This window comes from Urtica dioica, chromosome 1 (genome assembly GCF_054948205.1).
Source record: "Urtica dioica subsp. dioica isolate 48M chromosome 1, U.dioica_male_clone48M_v1_H2, whole genome shotgun sequence".
Lineage (NCBI taxonomy): Eukaryota > Viridiplantae > Streptophyta > Magnoliopsida > Rosales > Urticaceae > Urtica > Urtica dioica.
The window spans coordinates 5,596,994-5,616,659 of NC_142756.1; the positions used below are offsets into that span (position 1 = coordinate 5,596,994).

The 19,666-nt window shown below is 36.1% G+C and overlaps 1 protein-coding gene across 2 annotated transcripts; it reads right to left on the reverse strand.

Moving 5' to 3' along the window:
- Window positions 1-891: 891 nt before the first annotated feature.
- Window positions 892-15,816, reverse strand: DEG7 (DegP protease 7). Of its 2 annotated transcripts, XM_089608397.1 has the most exons (25): window positions 15,345-15,816; window positions 14,803-14,873; window positions 13,908-14,042; window positions 13,757-13,815; window positions 13,042-13,078; window positions 12,806-12,931; window positions 12,574-12,663; window positions 12,007-12,072; window positions 11,882-11,938; window positions 11,729-11,794; window positions 11,085-11,192; window positions 10,575-10,655; window positions 10,280-10,329; window positions 8,108-8,273; window positions 6,830-7,330; window positions 6,408-6,590; window positions 6,117-6,222; window positions 5,692-5,862; window positions 5,513-5,592; window positions 4,940-4,966; window positions 3,816-4,043; window positions 3,480-3,692; window positions 2,410-2,567; window positions 1,684-1,795; window positions 892-1,470 (listed from the first exon to the last, which is right to left on the reverse strand). In XM_089608397.1, exons 1-25 carry the CDS (start codon window positions 15,628-15,630, stop codon window positions 1,294-1,296), a joined length of 3,354 nt encoding a protein of 1,117 aa, XP_089464523.1. In that variant the 5' UTR covers window positions 15,631-15,816; the 3' UTR covers window positions 892-1,293. The 2 variants fall into 2 exon arrangements, with proteins under 2 accessions (XP_089464523.1, XP_089464528.1); XM_089608402.1 differs by lacking the exon at window positions 4,940-4,966.
- Between the last annotated feature and the right edge of the window lie 3,850 nt (window positions 15,817-19,666).

Below are 19,666 nucleotides of genomic sequence, written 5' to 3' on the forward strand. Positions count from 1 at the left end.
ATAAATATGAAACTAAACAAAGTTAATTGAAGTCCAAAACAACAGAAAAATTCCAAATATATTATGTATATATGTTAACAAAAAAAAATGATTCTTTACAACTTGAAGAAAAAAAAAACTATTTTCGCCATTAAAACTTAATTCTTTACTCTCACCTAGGGTGGGCTTCTGCTGGGCCTGAAGCTTATCGCTGAAGCCCAAGGCCCAAGAATGGCCCAATCGACATCTTCAGTACATATCAGCAAAACTCTCACACTTGTGCTGACGGTGAAATTGGTCCTTTGCCTGCTGTCTTACAATGGCGGCCTTAAATGAAGCTTAGCTGTGAGTTTTAGTGACTCGGTCTACCAATGACCTTTCTCTTTCAACCATTTAACTACCATGTTATAAATTCAACTGCGACAATATCATTTCTAGAACAATCCATACTACCAAACACAACTTATATAAAACTCTGCAAAATTATACAATAGGGTAACTATCTTTTTATTGCAAATAGATTCGAAGTAAACGGTTCGGATGATTCTTCATTTTAAACACGCTTCACAAGTTTTGTATAGAAGTAGTGTACACGTTCACGTTCAAGTTCATATCTATCAGTTACCGAACCAAACTGAAAGTTACCTCCGTCCCGTGTCAGTGAATTTAATTCTAAAACTCTGCTTATGTACAGCATTTGCGGCTTAAAAAGAATTTAGAACTTTCCTTTTTTAATAATTACTCTTTCTTCGCCTGCTGAGAATAGAAGGCGCTATAGTTGTAAAAATATATATATTATTTTGTTGAAGAAAAAAATGGTTTTGGTTAATAATATTATGTCACTTAATACTTAATAGTAGTGGCGACAAAATTCTCTCCAAAACTTATAAATTAAAAATATAATATTAAAAAAACAACCAACATATATATATTTTTTTAAACGTCAAAGATCAGATGTACAGAACTAAAAAGATACAATTAAGAATGGTTGTAAAATAGTTCAACTTCATCCTCATATTGTAAAATGGTTGCAAGTCATGCATATTTTTCTTTTTTGACAAATAAGTCATGCTACTTGTTCATTAAATCTTGCAATAAAACATAACAAATAATTACTCCCTCAATTTAATCAACCTTTAAAGCTCCAATGATAATTATAAGGGATACACTGGAATACCCCAACTTAAATTATCTCCTCTTCAGGTGGTTGGCTAAAACCCATCGAATCGCAGGGACTTGATTATTTCAGGCCTCCGAACGAGGCTTCTTCAATCAATACAGCCGATACAACAGTAGTGCCTGCGCTTAATTTATTCACATGTTATTGCAATCGAGGCCCTTGATTATCGTCCGGCGCCAGGTGGCAGTCTCCGCATCGAACCTCAACTCCCACGTGGGCCAGTAGAGCAAGTCCTGCTTCAACGTTAATACCCGGGTTTTCCCATTCAGGTGCACCGTTCGCACACGCACAAACTCTCCATGCTCCAAGGCCTAATTCAGTTTCGAAAAAGTCAAAAGTTAGATTTTTTTTTTTTTATCAATGAACGTAAGAATGTTGGAATGGAAGGAATGAAAGCAGATATAATAGTTCTAGCCCCTATGTATCCACTGTGAAGCGGGAGATAGAAAGCATTATACCTTTTCAAGGTATAATGAGAAACATTAATTAACTTGATACATTTTCAAGGTAGAACTAGCTTATACCTTTGTCACATTTAAAAAGGCATCCATACTTGGAGTGGGTTTCCCATTGATTTCGACTATCCATTGAAGTGCGTAGAGACCATATCTATTCACTGGACTGCCATGACACCACCTGATAAATTGTTCGATAATCATCAGGATGAAGAGGTACTCATCGACACAAGGGCTATACAATACAAGTACATTTTCAAAATCAACGGACTAGAAAAATCAAAGAGTTACTAATTGTTTAGCCAGTTTAGAATGACTTGACTAGAAAATTAGCAATGATCTTTATGACACCATGAATGAGGTTATTATTATGTTCAAAACTCATGTGCGGCCTGTTTTCAGTAAGTAGCACAGAGATCCTACCCTCCGATTCAATTATGCTTAAGGTGAAAATTCTATCAATAAATTATTGGGTCGATTTGTTATACCATCGCGTTTCAATTTTCAAACATTTCAGATTGAGCTCTCGGATTTAGCCCCCATTTAAATAATGACATTACTTTCTTTTTTTCTTTTCTTTTTTCTATATCATCAATTACAGTTTAACCCTAAATTGATCTTAATTAAATTATTTTATGTTTTGATATTAAAGACGGCTGTTGAGATGAACATGAAGGAAGTTGAGGTCGTGAAGTTAGGGATTTTTTTTAAAAATAAGAAGTTGAAGTTTGTGGATCATTTGCAATATGAATACCTAGTTCAATTAAATATAAAAAAACTGATAATAAGTCTTACCTCGCCACATAAACGCCATGACCTTCTTCTGGAAGGAATCCAAGAGCACGAACTGCTTGATGAGGATCCTGAACAATACATCCACACCAATTGATTACTTGTGTGGTACCACTTCCACCTCTAACATCTGTCCCAACGTTAAGATCAATCTCACGTCCCTGAAAATTCATTCAGATAAAGTTTTAGTACCCCAAATCAAAAGAAAGCTAGAAAATCCAAGCATGTAAAAACAACTGCAAATAGGTTAGATATTTTTTCGTCCAACTTTTATTCACTCGAAGATTAGATACATTTATCTTTAATAACAACTGAATGAAATTAAATAATTACGAATAAAGAGAGTGAAAAAAAGAACTCGGAGAATGATTGCGGACCAGTCTCTTTAAGCATGAACTAGGACTGGCAAGAGTGAAGTCAAAAGGCAATAGAAGTAAGAGAATAATATTCAACCTTGAAGAGCATACGCTAGCACAAAAAGACACGATCAATCTCTTCTTGAAGCAGAAAATATGCATCAACATGATCTTGAAAGTTCTTGAAAACGTTTTGAAGGCTAGAAGGCTCACTGATTCGTAATTATTCGTAATTATTTAAATAAAATTAAATAATTACGAATAAAGAGAGTGAAATAAAGGCTTCTTACTCCTGGTTTCTTTAGCTGAAAGGGTTATGGAAGACACTGGATCTATCTAGTTCAAAAAACGCCTAGGACCAAGTCAATTTCTCTAAACTGGTGCTGCGTATGTCATAAAACATCTGAAAGCTTCTATAATTAATTTCTTCCTTGATTGTTTGTTCAAAACATTTGGAGCCTTGTTAATGCCAACGATAGGAATGTCTTGCGGTTTCGGAAAAGAAGTTGAAAATGTTTTTTATTTATTTCAGTTCCCGGTTTAGGATAAACAGTCCAGCAGTTATCAACATGGTCATTTTGAAGCATTTGGCGTCAGAAAAACATGAGGATTTTTTACCACACAGGACTGTCGGTCATAGTGTGTTTAGATAACCCAACTCATAACAAAATTGGAACCGAGTTATACAAACTTGAAAGTAAAAAAATGTGTTTTCACCTGTCTAAAAATGGTCAAGTTGAGCATCCCCTCGTTATCGTAGTTGTCCAACGCTTGACAGGCATTTTCAATATCGCGGAAGCATGTAACTGGCACTTTATTGATTGCCAACACCATATCTCCTTGTTCCAATTGATTCTCAGCTTTTGATCCAGCCAAACACCCCTTTACACGCAAGACCTGCCTTCTCATAGGATCTTTCTTAACCAGAGCCTGTTACCAAGGTTTAGCAAATAACTAATAATGCCCATGAATTGTTCTCACAAATGAAATCCAACATGATAGTTTATTGAGAAATGTAAGCATGAGTGGACAAGTGAGAGAAAGAAATCAAACCTGGACCCAACCATCGTTCAGTCCGAAACTCCGGGCTTTCGAAAGCAATGTAGGATACAGCTCAACTTCTAAAATTCGTACGAGTGGCATTGGCCTTTTGACACCATTTATGAGAAGAGGAGGTCCTTGTCCACCAGATATAATCTTATCAAGAACTTGGCTGATTGCATAAATTGGGATCCCTCGGACAAATTGATGATCTTCTGAGCTGCTGCTACCAAATTTCAACTGCAAACAGAGATATAAGCATGAAAAATGTTTTATTTTTAATTTATATAAAAAGAATTACATTGTCATGGTTACAAAATAATATATGCATTTTAACGACGACTACAATTGTCATTTGAAGGATGCTATTAGTACAATTAATTGCACTTCTTAAAGGATATGCTTAAGCTACTAACAAGCAAAAATCATTTTATTATGATGTCTAGAAAGAAGGATAAGAAAAAATAATATAACATAAAATGCAGATCTAAATAAGCCTGTCACTTGGTTAGATGGCTAGGTCGAAAGATTCGACATAGGTAATCAGACTGACGTCAAAGTTATCATATGCCATGCTTATCATAATATTCACCACATGTTCTTGAAAGCTGTTCTTATTCCTATGCCAGCACGGTAGAAGACCAAATCCAGCTCATCTACTTTCTGTTTCTCCCACGAGAAAAGGAAAAAAAACCAGGCCACTCTTCAGAGTAGCTCATTATGACAGTTTTCTTTTTAGATTAAGCCCCATCGGAATCTACCATTGCTGGGAACCATGTGTTTCTTGTTGAATTCCAGTCATCATGGAGGATGCTATGGGATATAACCCCATACCTTGTGGTAGAAAATCACAAGTTGGTGACTCAACCAACCATTAGGGAGAACCAACGAGTAACGTTTTGCAGTTAGCTGGCATATATAATCAGTAGTCTTCGCAGAAAACTGTCTTCAGGTACAAACGGCCAAATCAAGACCAGCCCCAACAAACCAGAACTACAGTGGAAAAGTTTCAGGAAACCCATATAGAACGAAAACAATGAACAATGGAAGTCTTCCTCAAGAAGAAAATGCAAACAACGTCGCCCTAGCTGATTTTCAACAGGTTAAAAGTTGCTCTTTGGGATTATGAAAATCACCTTTTGTGTCCGTGAGCGTTTTCTTCTCTGCAGTAGTAAAGAATGGGGGAATCAGACATGTCATTTACATGCTGCGTGGAAATTGGGAATTCCAATGCAAATAGCAGACAGCACGTGGAGCCAACAGCAAAAGATTTTTGAAAATTAAATAGTTCAAAAGGATCTTCAATCTAGAGAGAACAAAACAAAAGATCTACTACACTGAGAGAAAAGGGGGGAAAATGAACAGCATCTCTCCTGAGACACGAGAAAGTCGACCATCTGTGAATTACCTAAGGATCGAGACATGGAAGTTATTTCCCTAGTTTAAGTTAAATTAAGAAAAAAAACAAATAGGGTATAAAAAAAAGGTGTAGCCAATCAACCGCACCTTGGCCTTCTTTCATATTGTTACTGCCTAAATTATGTTATTTCACTAGATCGTACATAAATTACCGAATTACAGATATATAACATCTTGGCAGGGCCTCTCTTATGAAAGCGATGGCGTCTTAGGGGAAAAAAACTCGTAAAATATAATTTAAATTTGACAAAAATATGCTCTGAACGATGAAGAAAGTTTTAATGTGACACCTGAGTTGAAAAGCTTCCCCATAAAGCTTGGACCCTTCCATGGTCATCGGTTAACACACCTGAAAATGTGCTACCAAAATCTGCAAAAGTAGCAAATGAACTCAAGATGAGTTAAGGTTCATAAGCCCCACTTAAGTTCTGACTATTTCCCTTTTTTAACCATGGAAAACTTTGCTTACCGGTGTCAAGTTCAATAACTTCCATATTGGTTGCTCTGTAGCGTGGGCATTCAGCAGAGCCAATATTTAATGCGGCGCACGGATTAGTGACAATAGATTTCCTGGATGTGGCTTGCAGGCTTCTACTCAAACCGATAAGATAGACCGAATCCCCGCGACGCAATGCAGGTTCTATGTCAAAGTATGGATAAAATCAAATTAAGTTGAAGACATAACATGCCAATTAAGTTATAGAATAAAAGTAAAAATAAACCCTACAGGAAAAAGATTTATACCACACAAAAAAAGAAGAAGGAAAAAAAGTTGCTTTGAATCACAAAATCTAATCTAATCAAGGAACCTTGCATCTGATAAAAATGTTGATACAAAATTGAGAAATGAGGCAGTACTGAGAAAATAAACAGATAGTAATGTAAAAGACCAACCAGGAAACAATTCAGCTGCACGGACAGCTAAAGCGCCAACAGTTCCCAGAGCAGAGGGATCGTATGAAATGAGTGCATAGTTGTGAACAGGGTGAAGGAAAACAACCTACAGTATCAGTATGGATGGATAACTTTCAGTTGTTGAAGGATGACAAAAAAAAGTCACTGTTAAGTGAATCTTTCTGTATGGCATAAACTTACAAAATAGTTGTAATCATTTTTTTTTTCCAGACCACAAAAGGAAAATCAGGAAACAAATGGGTTTAAACGAGTAAATCTAAAAAGTAATACCTCCCCGGGAATCTCGATAGGGAAAGCAGCAAATGAAAGCATTACATCAGATGCCGATATGGCAACTGTGTTCTTATCAACTGCAACTAATCCCAGATTTTCTGAATGATAAATTACTACACCCGCGCCGAAAAAATGTTGCGAATGGACGCCATCAAGCATACATGATGGTGGCACATAAACCTGCAAGGTTAAGAGTATAGAGCATGAAGTTGTTTTATTATTTTTATTAATAAGACTTTGAAAATCAGATAATTATGTTATATTCTGTTTGATAAGCGGATACTAACACAACGTAAGAACAGAATGAAAAACTAACTTGTGGAATAACAGTGACCAAAAAAGAGAAAAGCGTTCAAATTCGTATTGATTAATTTTTTATTTTTCTTATTATAAATATAGTTGGTTCAAGTTATTGTCACCTCAAACATCACTAAAGTTGGCTCTATCACGCATTCAGCTACCGAAGCATTAGCTGATGCAACAGTTGCACTAAGATAGTCCCTTGTCACGGTACTTTCCATAGACACCGATTCATTTGGTTTAACTTCCCGGGTTCCATTTAGAGAACAGTCAGAAAGAACAATTTCATTGGCTGTGGAATCTTCTTCCACGCGTCGTTTCTTTATTTCAATATCGATTTCCTCGCGAGCATTTGCTTCATCCGAGATGCGTTCACAATTTGTTTCCATACTACTAACACCATGACCGTCAGTTAACTCCACGCTTCCGTGATTCATATGCTCAATTCGAGCGGTATCTGCTTCGCCCAATAGAACCGTGGGGATGTTGATAGTAGGTGATGGTGATATATAGCCAGGTTGAAAAGCAGGTTTACTGCTCCATAGACCAGTACTATCATCACGAGTATATATCTGCGGAGCAGCGTACCATTCATGCCGATCGATTGTCACCAGGACCGACTGCATCCATTAAAAAATATATAATATAATGAGTTTCCTTGACAAAATAATGACATACAGAACAGTAAAGGTATCAGATAATTTCATACTAACATAAATTAAATTATCAAGTCATCAATTTGAAAATGGCTGAAATCTCTACGTTGTCAAAGAGTGTTGGTTATAAATAAAATAACGATGCGAAAAAAAATTATTTAAATAAATAAAAAACAAAAAATATATATACTCATCGAGATTGTATTATGAAGGTCCCATTGTTCATTCAGTCCAATTAATTCAATATTGGACTAACGTTCCCTTCATCAGGCTTTGTAATCTCCAGCATTGCCATTACTGATAGAAGTTCTGTTTCTTAAAAAAAAAAAAAATGGACTAACGTTCCAAACATTTTGCCATTGGCTGGAGAAACACTGAAGTTTGGTTTAGTCATATGATTCTATTTTTGTTCTTCCAATATGGAAATCCTGAATCTAATTAAGATCTTAAGAATCCAAACTTTAGCGAGGAAGAAAACTTAAGAAGTCTGACTCTAGCAGGGATAAGAAGTTAAGAATGTCAAATCATGTGAGTCGAACAGTGCATATTTTCTCCCAGAATCTGGTGTCTAAAGATCAAATATAAACATTTAAAAACAAATAAATCTTTTTTTGAAAAAGACCTTAAAAAAAGAAAAAATTGCCGGAAGTGACAATTTCCACGGCTGCATAACACTGTCCCTTTCCTCATGCAATCATTAGGTTGAAATTAGGAAGTCATTGTTAGACTATCACACTATACCTTCCTGCGGTGACGATCTGTGTAGCTAATATACTCCATTGGCACACGAACACCCCTAGATAGCTTAGATATAACTAATATTAGATCATCAAGCCGTGATATCTCTTCACCAGCAAACTTCAAAATGATAGCATGGCGTGGCACTCCAGCTCTATAGAGCATGTATCTGAAATATATAAAATGACAATAAATAACTGCTGATATGGATGTGGAGCTAAGAACATGATGAAGACAATGAGCTAAGAGGTGGTCTGATCTGAGTTCATTGATCAGTACTTTACCGGATGTGTGACATGTGTCGGCCAAATTTGCAAGGGAATACCTTTTTAAAAGAAAATTTTGCATGGGGATACCTTAGGCCCGAGGTAAAATTTCAATACATGTTTACACCGATGTTTTGTATGCAAAGAATAATGAATAAACTAAAACCATCAATGCTTGAGCAGCAGAATATTTAACAAATTGATTATGTACAAAGCATTATAATAACAATCTAATCAACCCTTTTTCTTTTCTTCCATATATAAACAATTGTTGCTTTTATAGAACCCTTTTTCAATTTCACAACCTTTTTTTCCCCAAGCATTTTAGTGTACTGTAACCCAGCAAGCTCTTAATTATACAGTATAAATAATAATCAGCCATTTAATTTTAGGGAAAATAACACACTTATACCCTGTGTTTTAGTGAAATGTCGACTTTAACTTTTGATTTTCAAAAATGTCGAGATCATACATTCTGTTTAACTAAAATGACGAAATTATACCCTGAAATGGATAATAGTGTCACAAATCTCCCTTTCATTGATATTAACTCTTATATAAGAAAAATAGAATCAAATCCAAAACAGTATCCTAACTTTCAAATTTCCAATTTTGAAATAAAAATAGCCTTAAATTGAAATTAAATAATAAAATTCATATTTCCCAAGAGATGACTTCATTCTGTGTTCGAATTGCAGCTCTGAATCATGGGTTCTCTGTTCGAATCTGTAATTTTGATGACTATCAGCTGTCGATTTTTACATTTTTGCCTCTTTTTGCGTTCTTCACGATTAAGAGACCGTTGTTTAGTTTTTAGTTTTTAAATAAATTACATATATGACGCGAATGAATAAAGATAATTGGAGTTTACATATAAATATTATAGTTAACGTCAATGAAAAGTAAAAAAAAAAATATTTGTGGCACTGTTGTCTATTTCAGGGTATAATTTCGTCATTTTAGTTAAACAGAGGGTATGATCTCGACATTTTTGAAAACCAAAGGTTAAACTCGACATTTCACTAAAACACAAAGTATATACGTGTCATTTTCCCTTAATTTTATGTTCAGAGCAACGCCACAAAGTAATCCAAACTATGTTCGAGATTACACAGCACAAGGATGTTTTTGTTTTAAAAAAGGGGTGGTGTAGCTAAATAACCAAATTTACAAAAATGTGCAAGTACCAGGTTTCAATAATAGTTATTTGACTCTAATTAAATTTTTTGAAAGTGATAAATTGCTTATATACAGCGTCAACTTTTGTAATGACAGTATAAAAAAAATTGACAGCGCAACTTTGGCTAACAACTTATATATTTGGCTATTTTTCTAATCAATTAGTTTCAAATGACTATTTAGTATAATTTTTTTTAAGTGTCAACTATCAAGATATAACATTTACATTTTTTTTTTATAACCACGGTGTCCGGGTTGGACTCGACTAAATTTCATGAGACCCGGGCATTACCGACTGGGAGACCACCCCAATGGCCCCAATTGTCGCCTTGCAAAGGAAATCGAACCGGGGACTATCAGGTCCCAAGAATCATCCTTATCACTATACCAAACCATTTTATTATTGTGTATATTGAGAGTCATAGGAACATTTCATGTACGTGGGTGTGGCACAATTAAAATTCAGAAATCCATATTGGTAGTTATTATAGATAAATAGATAGGCGTTTATTTATTATTCTGTTATTATCCTATACGTGTACTATAGGTAGATAGAAGTTGGAAATTATTTTGGTAAATCCTTGAATATAGGAAGTGGTTTAGTTAGTCGGTTAGCATCTCATGTGTGTATATATACGCATATAGTATTGTAGAGTCATTTCAGTATTTATCAATAAAACCTAGAAACTGTTTCAACTCACACAAATAAAATAAAGGATACAAAGCTTACCCTTGTTCTGCAACATATACAAGCCCACATTGGAAACGGAAATTTCTAGCCTGGAAATGAAAAGATCAGAGTCACGACTATCAATAAAACGTAACAAGATATTAACTATCATAATAATAATAAAAAATCTAATTTATGTATCAACTAAGGGGAAAAAAAACTAAAAGACCTTTGCAGTCGCATAAAAGCCCATAAAACAAAAATGTATTGAAGCACTACACAAGATTAAGTCATCATCATTTGTTTTCAATTGACCAAAAAAAAAATGAAAAATCAGGTTGAATTTAAAACTAACCTGCTGGTAAGAGAGAGGATGTATTACTGCACCACTTATTTCTAAGAAGTAATCGGGAGTTATTGAGTGTAAATCTTGTACCTGAAGTAGGAAAAACGAGAAACTCAACCTGGGAACAAGAATCACAACAGTATCTATGAACTATAATTTAGCATTTTTAACTAGCTCAAAATACTCGTGGATCAATTGGTAGTCATGCAGCCCGTAAACAGCTCCAGGCAATCTAATATCAATGGGATTATCACGAGATCAGGCACACGCGTTGTAGTTAGGGTTGTAACTGTTGATTTTAAGAATCCTTCTATCCTTAAACTCCTTTATTTTTTTATATAAGCTTTATCTATTTAAAAAAATAAAAAATAAATAAAAAAAATATCTCAGATGTAGTTAGATAATGACATGGGCTTTTATTGTTGTGATTTGAGGCGTTTTTATGTTTCATCAAGATATTACGATAAATATCATCAGTCACTTTTCAAATAATAAAATAGAAGAAAGGTTGGCTAGTACCGTTAAGTTTACAGTCAGTGGAGAGCCTCCCCTTTCAATTTGTAACTCAACTATCCGGTTTACACTGTCATCAAGTAGTGTTTCCACCTTTAGGAATTGGGTGATTACCTGCATCAGATTCAACGAGCTTAATGGGATACTTCCAAATGACGAAGTTCGTCAAATTTTGTGTAAACTTGAAAACATATAATTTTCCCGAAATGTAAATCCATCAAATACAGAGGAAAACCCTTCACTCTAATCCAGAAGGGAATCCTTAAATGAGAGTAGCAATATATCAATCATACTTGTAATGATTTTTTGTGACTCTAACCCACAAGATGGTGGAGGTGTCATATGTTACCCCTTTATATATATATATATATATATATATATATATATATATATATATATATATATATATATATTACTATCCTTGAGCTACTAAACACATTCACAAAATATGTTATAGACCAACTTAATCTATAGATTTTCAGTTATATATACTTCATGTTTGAGAGGAAATCTTCTTATAATGGTGCACGGTATCATTAAAAGTCTTTTCATTAAAAAAAAAAAAAAAAAAAAAAAAAAAAAAAAAAAAAAAAAAAAACTACCATATCCACAAAGGAACACATAAAACGCAGGAAATGAAATAAACTTACTTCACCATTCATGCGAACAAGTACATCACCCGGCTCTAAACATTTATGTGCTGGACCCCCAGGTACCTGAAACAAAGCACATGATTTAAACAAGTCCTACATATAAACACATCATCACATAAAATAAACCTTCCGGTTCTGTAAAATACTCACAACAGTGTCAACGACAAGCATTCCAGTTTCACTGGTAGGAGATGCATGCCGTACCATCTGAAACAAAAAAAGTTACGACAGATACCTAATGACCAAAAATTATGTGAAAGAGATAAAATAAAGACCTGTTCAGTTTCACTTCGAAGACCAAGCCGACGAGTCTCATCAAATCCTTTATGCACAAATGTCACCTATACAGCGTGTTACACAAAATTTCAAGCTCGTCCTTACATTCAAACAACTTTTATTGCAAGCAGCACCAACGGAAGTTCAGTATTTACACAATCAGATGAAAAGTATTTGTAAATAAAGCAACATTAGACAGTTAACAAGTTAATGGAAAAAGAGTATCGAGAATAAAGCTGCGGGAAACAGCTTTCCTTGGAGATCGGTAATGTCACTTCGGGAGGGAGTTTTTGTCGTTTAAATCTCATATTTAATGGCGTTAACACTATGCATAGTATTCGCATGATTTATTGACAAAGGAGACTAAAATTTTGCTAAGAATATATACAAGGGTAAAAGTAAAAGTAATTCTTAATTGCGATTTGAGGCAAGCTAATCTCTACAAACAGCAGAGAAGATAAACCTAAGGAAAAACCGTTTGACTCTAAGCATGATTATGAAAATCAGAAGCAAAATAAAACAAAGCTAAAAAAGCCTGATCCCTTGAGAGAATAATAAAAACAAACCTGAAGCGTACCACGAGGTATGGAAATCGCCTCCCATTTATCAGCTGAAGAATCTTTGCCTCTTTGTAGAAACTCCAATGCCCTTACAACCTACCATGAAGATGAAACTTGTTTCAGTATTCAACCACCACAAGTTGATAGCCCTTAAAACATAGTGGAGCTATGTACAAGAAAAGAAATGATTTGTAATTTATGTCTTTTCAATAAAAATTATAGATAGAAATATGCGCACTCGCTCTAATGGTAAAAAAAATGCTGATGCACTTGATGACTTGCTACCAGCATTCAAAGCCACTGCCCTTCCCATACAATCAATAACAGGGGAGCCACTTGAGCCACCTTTAGTCCCAGACGCAGCCTGCAAAAAGAAAAAAAAATAATAAAAAATAAGAATCGATCATAAGAATAAATGTAGAAGGAAAACAGCACATGTAAAACGTATTAAGTGTACTAAATAAAGGGACTTACTTGCATATAGAACGTATTGAAGTCGTTGTATCCATCTCTACACCAAATAACACAAATCATAACAAGAACATCAAGAAAATTAAGATTAAGATTCTCTCATTAAAGAAACAGAGAAGTTTTAGTATTGACAGGAAAGCCGGGAGAATACAGGGCCTGGCGACGGAGACGGTGAGAGAGAGCCCGAGTGAGCGCTAAGAATTTTTAGCACAACTTATTTTTTACCGCAGGGAAAACCTAAACTGAATCTCTCCAAAAGTAATTCGGCATATGCAAATCAAAGAGTAAGAATTTTCCTCTATGATCTGGGATGAAATAATTAATAATAGAAACGCTCCAAGGGGCAGTCAAGAGAATGTGAAAGATATTGAATAAGTGACTTTTCAAGGACAAGAAGATAGGGTTGAAATATAGTGGAATATAATCAATTCTTGGAATCCTCAATGGTCGTTATTTACATATAAGATTTCAAACACATTTCTTTTTCTGATGCATTCCATTCGCGAGTAACTGCATTGATATTTAGTTCTCCTTTTCGAAACCACATTACAAGGTTTTAATTTGTTTAATTTAATAGTAACTTGAAAGATCTGTTTATTTATTCACTCTAGGTTTTAAGGATATAGGAAACAGTGTCTATAATGCTCACCTGTCCAAGACCGCATTTATCGAAACATATTACAGTAATTTAACACCTTGGGGAAAGGAAAATACATACTTTTTGTAAAGAGGAGCATCTCTATCTAAACGAGCAATAGTCCCTGCCAAGATAGACACCTACAAGCCCCACATAAACCATTTACAAAACGTGACATTGCATAACTAGAGTATCAAAGGTTGAACATTTGAATAGATATACATAGTTATACCTTCTCACCACTGTCATTGCCAACAACCCTGATTTCCAGCCCAACACAAGCCGCCTCAGGGGCAAGCGGAATCTCTTCATAGTTAAGAAATTGTATTGCAGCAGGATCAAAACGAAAGAAGCCAAAATCATGGACCTGAGATACAATCCATAAAAAATTTACATGGACTTGAAAGGTTTGTTTGGAGAAGGGATCATGGTTTATTAACTAAAGTTAGTACAAAAGCGGTGCAAGCTTGGTAGAAATAAATTAGTAAAAGGCATATTAACTAAAGTTTTTTTTATGAAGCAGAATGACAATCACTTATATATTCACTCAGAAACAAAAGGACATGCGTTCTAAGGTGCTCTTGGCTGGGGCAATTTATTTCAGCTCAAACCCTGCAATTTATGAGCTGGGAAGTGGGATCGTGCTGTGTACTCGGTATTTTGGGTGGGAGAGATCTAGTCTCTGGAAGTTTATCCGTAGTTCTGAACTTTATGTCGGAAATTTCTATCTCTAGACTATGATTTAATCGAAAAGCCAAAGTCGCATCACATGGGAATCTTTACAAAGACATAGGAATCTTTACAACTTTATTTTAAATTGAAAATGAATACATTGAAGGAAAATATAATCTCCTTTTTGTATGTATTACTTCTAGCTTCAACACCTAACTGAAAGAAACTCAAAACACTTAATAGTGATTTATCATAATTTACTGTGAAAATACGAATCTTTATGCTTAAGCTGTCCCCGTTTACTCTAAGTTGAATTATACATAGCTACTTTAATTTATACAATACATAGCATTGTTATTTTTTTTTTCTTAGGCATAAGCATAACAATTATAATCAGAGACCCCATGATAAACATTAAACTAAAACAAAGTACAAACAAGCAAGACTTGACTCACTGGATCTCTGTACACAGGATAAACTGGAATTTCTTCACGGTTCACAAACGTAGCTTCTGCTACTACAGGACCTACAGATATCAAGAATACAATCTATAAATACATATATGGTGATACAAACATTTTTAGAGCAAAGTTATATTTTTTTAGTAAGAAACATTTCAAAGAACCAAGGTGTGCTAGCTCCTTACTTCAGAATGTCTAGTTCATCTTTCTCCAATTGTTGCCATTTTACAGCAACATCTACACAATTGTTAGAATGAATTTTTTTACTTGCTTTTGAATTCTATCACTTGAAAAGTTGGCACTCCGCTGATTTCGTTGAACGAATTCTCGTCCTAATTCCTCTTAGACGAGAACAAGATTCATACCCTTTTTCAATACTCGAATCCGAAACTATTGCAGTTACAATCAGGGACAAAGCGAAAACTCCTCGACTTTGTGTCAGTCAAACACAATAACGAAATTTTGACCTAGGATATTCTAGTGATACATACTAGCTCTCATTAATTCAAAGTCCGATCGAGATTGAAGAGCTTTACCAGGCTTGACGACATGGCGATTGGTGAGGATGATGCCGCGGCGCTTGTCGACGATGAAGCCGGTGGCGTGGGTGGCGGCGGCGGACTCGGTGTCGAAAGCTCGGCAGGCGGTGGTTCTGAGGACGACGACGGCGGGCACGATTTTCTTCAGAGCGTTCCGCCAGTCCTCCGCCGTCGCGGAGTTATCCCCCGGCGGCGGATCGATGTCCATGCACAGCTCTTGCTCTTCTTCCTTCGCCCTCGAATCTTCCGCCTCCGACCCTAGCCGTTCAAGCTGATCCGCCATCGCGATCGACTTTTTATCGGGGAAGTCTTCGTCCTGCTTTTCCTTTTCCTTTTCCTTTTCTATTCAGCGAATTGCTAGTTGGTCACAGTTGTGTTTTCTTACGAGGTTCTTTCTCGCGTGCTATTCACTTGGAGACTAGAATTATCAATAGAATTTGAATTATATACAAATCATAATGGGTTCGCTTTTGGGATTTGGACACATTTATTTATCATCTCAAATTTTTTTTTTTTTTTTTATTTTATTAAAACCAACTAAATTATAAGTGAGGAGTCAATCGTAACCTTTCGAGTTTGTTTGGTTGTCATCTTGAAAAGGGGAATTGACGTAAATAATATCATCTCCATGTTATTTATCAAATATAGCTCAAAAACAAAAAATTGACACATGTAATACCTATGCCATCATGTAAAGATAATTATACCCTCATAAATCTTTTAAACGCATGCAAACTCGTTCCCAGCTATTCTTCATGTTTTCCAAAAAAAAAAAACCTCATCTTCTCTCTCTCTCTCTCTCTCTCTCTCTCTCTCGCACGATCCCCCCATTGTTTCTCAGTCAAAAAGTATCACTCGGCCAAAAACACCAGCCCACAGGAAGAAAGAAAAAAAAGAAGAAAAAGAAAGAAAAAAAAGAGAAAGAAGGAAAAGAAAAGAGGAAGAAGAGAACACGGGAGAGAGAGGGGGGAGCCGAGAGAAGGAGACCGAGGGAAAGAGAGGGTGAGGACTGAGCGAAACCAAGAAGAAGGAAGAAAGAAGAGGAAGCTCGGCGAGAGAGCGAGGCGGAGAAACCGAGACCGAGCACCACTCGCACGCGCGTTTCAGCCGAGGAAAAGAACCACCGAGCGCTGTCGAGGACGCCGGACTGAGAGGAGACGCCGAGAAAAGAGGGAGAGGCCGCCGAGGAGACCAGATTTCGGGGAAGCAAGGTAAGGAAATTCTTCTTCCCCAATTCTTAATTCGGATTCTAGGGTTTTGGAACTGGATTTGGGGGTTTTCGTTTGGGGGTGTTCTAGCTGCGATTCGATGATGATTTATGTGTTTTGATGCCAAGATTAGTTGAAATGTTTGTCTCTCATTCCTTCCAAAGTTCCAACTGTGATATTATGCTCTGTTCTCCATTTTGTTCTTCGTTGTCCTTTGTTGGCCGACTATGTGGTTTGAGAAATTGATATTGTTATTCCTTGTTTTGCGTTTGTGAATGTTTGGGGTTGGACGTGAAATTGGTTCAATGGTATTGCTGGCTGTTTCGTTGGTTAGCCTTGTGATGTTCTGTTGTGCTAGCTACAAGTAATGGTCGGGTGTGATGTTTGGGTGTTTGTGTGTATTTGTGTTTGGGCGAGTGTGTGTTTGTGTGTATTTGTGTTTGGGCGAGGGTGTGTTTGTGTGTATTTGTGTGTGTTTTGGGCTCGTGTGTATATTTGGTTGAAGAATGTTTGTGTTTGATCTTGAAGTTGTTGAAAATTGGTGACTTGATTTGTTTTAGGTTTTATATTCAATGAAGAAGTCTAAAGGAACCAAGGTCGAGGAGGCCTCCAAAAGTGTCCGAAGAAGTCCTAGGACAGCTTCGAAAAGGAAAATAATTTCGCTGTCCAAGCGTTCCGACGATGACGACGCGTTCATCGTCGCACCACCAAAGATGAAGAAGGTATAGAATAAAAATTAAGTGACTTAATTAGAGCAATGTATGGTTGTATGATTATTTGATTTTGTTTTGTGTTTGATATAGACAAAAAAACAAGGCTGAGTCCTCGGGCGTTGCGGCCGCCTCGGAGAGTCCTACCACTGTTATTTCCCGAAATGTGAGTGTCACAAACTCATTTTGATCCTGGTTCGTGACAGATGTGTCACAGACTCACCCACTTCGTGACAGATGTGTCACAGACTTGCTGACTTCGTGACAGATGTGTCACAGACTCGTTGACTTCGTGACAGATGTGTCACCCATTTTAATTAAAGCATGCGTTTTTTATTCCTTCATAAATGATTGTGGCATGTTTATGATCAAGACTGCCGAGTTTTTGGCGCACGACCTTCCATTGTCTGATTTGAAACAGGAGGACATGCTCATGTATCGACAGAAGATGACCACCGAATTATACTGACACAGAGCGCTAAAACTACACACGCGTGGAAATGTCAATGTTGAGGCTACTTAAAATTATGTGTTTATGATTGTATATATGTGTTTATAACTGTATATATGTGTGTTTAGAACTTTATGTATTGTCTTGACATCAATTTCTTAGTTTAGAACTTTATGTATTGTCTTGACATCAATTAATATGTGTCACAAAGTGACATCATTTCGTGACAGTTGTGTTTTATAAACCATTCTTAACAATAAACTCAATATCACGGACTGAGATCACTTCGTTACACATGAGGTGAAATATCACATTACACAGCCGAGTCCAACAAAAGTCAAACCAAATCAAATGTAATTTCATTTTTTAAACCATTCAATACATCTCCGACTCATTTGAACAATAACACAATACCTATGAACAAAACAACAACAACCATCATATTAATATTGAATAATTCAGATACAATCAGTTGTTCCAATTCATTGGCTTCAGTTGGTTCTTCGTGTTTAAAGTCTTCATTGACAAAAGATGGTATCTGGTTTTCCAATGAATTTATCTTCCTTAACAACCCTGGAATGATTTGAATCGATCTTGGGCACATAGGTGGGTCAATCCATTCTAAAAACCCGCATCCATTTGATTTATTTATCTGTCACAACCATAAACCAAAGAATATTTATTTACAAACACGATTCTCCTTATTTATAAGATTTCCATACGGTTTCTAGGATAACGAGAAACATATTCAAACCTTATACTCGGGGCATCCATAGAATCGTCTTCCAGGGTTATCAGCAGTCCAGGAAGTTCATTCAACTCCATTTAGACCACACGAACATGAAGGAGGAGGTCGTCGACGCTCGGTACCACCTCCTATATTTCCTAAAACGCGCGGCTTCAGACGTGTTGACGAACTGCAATCACTCGACTCCATCGTGATTGTATCAACTGTTATTTAATTCTGAAAGAATAGAATAAAAAACATCAACAACATGTTAAAATTGTTATTTCCAGTTCGTGACACTTGTGTCACGAAGTGAATCCAGTTCGTGACACTAGTATCACAAAGTTAATCCAGTTTGTGACACTAGTGTCACGAAGTGAATCCAGTTCGTGACACTAGTGTCACGAAATGAATCCAGTTCGTGACACCCTGGAAAAATCGGGAAGTGTCACGAACTGGATTCACTTCGTGACACCCTGGAAAAATCGGGAAGTGTCACGAACTGAATCCACTTCGTGACACTAGTGTCACGAACTGATTCACTTCGTGACACCCTGGAAAAATCGGGAAGTGTCACGAACTGGGTCCACTTCGTGACACTAGTGTCACGTACTGATTCACTTCGTGACACCCTGGAAAAATCGGGATTTCAACAAAAAACACTATTTTGACAAACAAATCACACTCAAACACAATGGAACCTATTTCAACATGAATCAAAACAATTAAGCATGTTCTTATATGTTAAAAATGGGATGAACTTACCAACTTATGTTTGTAGAAGTTTTGGATCTTGGATTTGCAGGAAGAAGAACCTTGGATCTAGAAGTTTTGATGAACAACCTTTGATTTGCAGGAAACTTCTTCAAACATTATTGCAAAATGGGTTTAAGATGGGTTTAGCATTATTGCAAAATGGGTTTAAAATGGGTCTAGGAAACTTACCGTCGACGAGCAAGATTCCGACGACCCAAGTGATGAATAACTCAAGCAAGCTTCGTCAAGTTCTCCAGCTCAGACCCAAAAGAGGGAGAAGAAAAGAAAAAAAATCGACCAAACTTGGTTTTCAGAAGAAAAAAACGTAAATGATGAGATGGTAGGATTGATGGTAGTTGGGGAAAAATTAATTTCTCTTACCTACCACAAGTACTACTTTTGTCAATTTTTGGGTTTTGGGCTAAATTTGGTAAGTTGCATTGAGATGGTATTATTTGTGTCAATTC

What these genes read in the sequence shown, in the direction of transcription:
- DEG7 (XM_089608397.1), bottom strand. Translation starts at nt 15,630, where the DNA reads ATGGCGGATCAGCTTGAACGGCTAGGGTCGGAGGCGGAAGATTCGAGG. An exon ending in CACTGACTGTAAACTTAACG is followed by an intron (nt 10,656 to 11,084) that starts GTACTAGCCAAC and finishes TTCCTACTTCAG; the next exon opens with GTACAAGATTTACACTCAAT. An exon ending in CATGGCGTTTATGTGGCGAG is followed by an intron (nt 1,796 to 2,409) that starts GTAAGACTTATT and finishes ACAATTTATCAG; the next exon opens with GTGGTGTCATGGCAGTCCAG.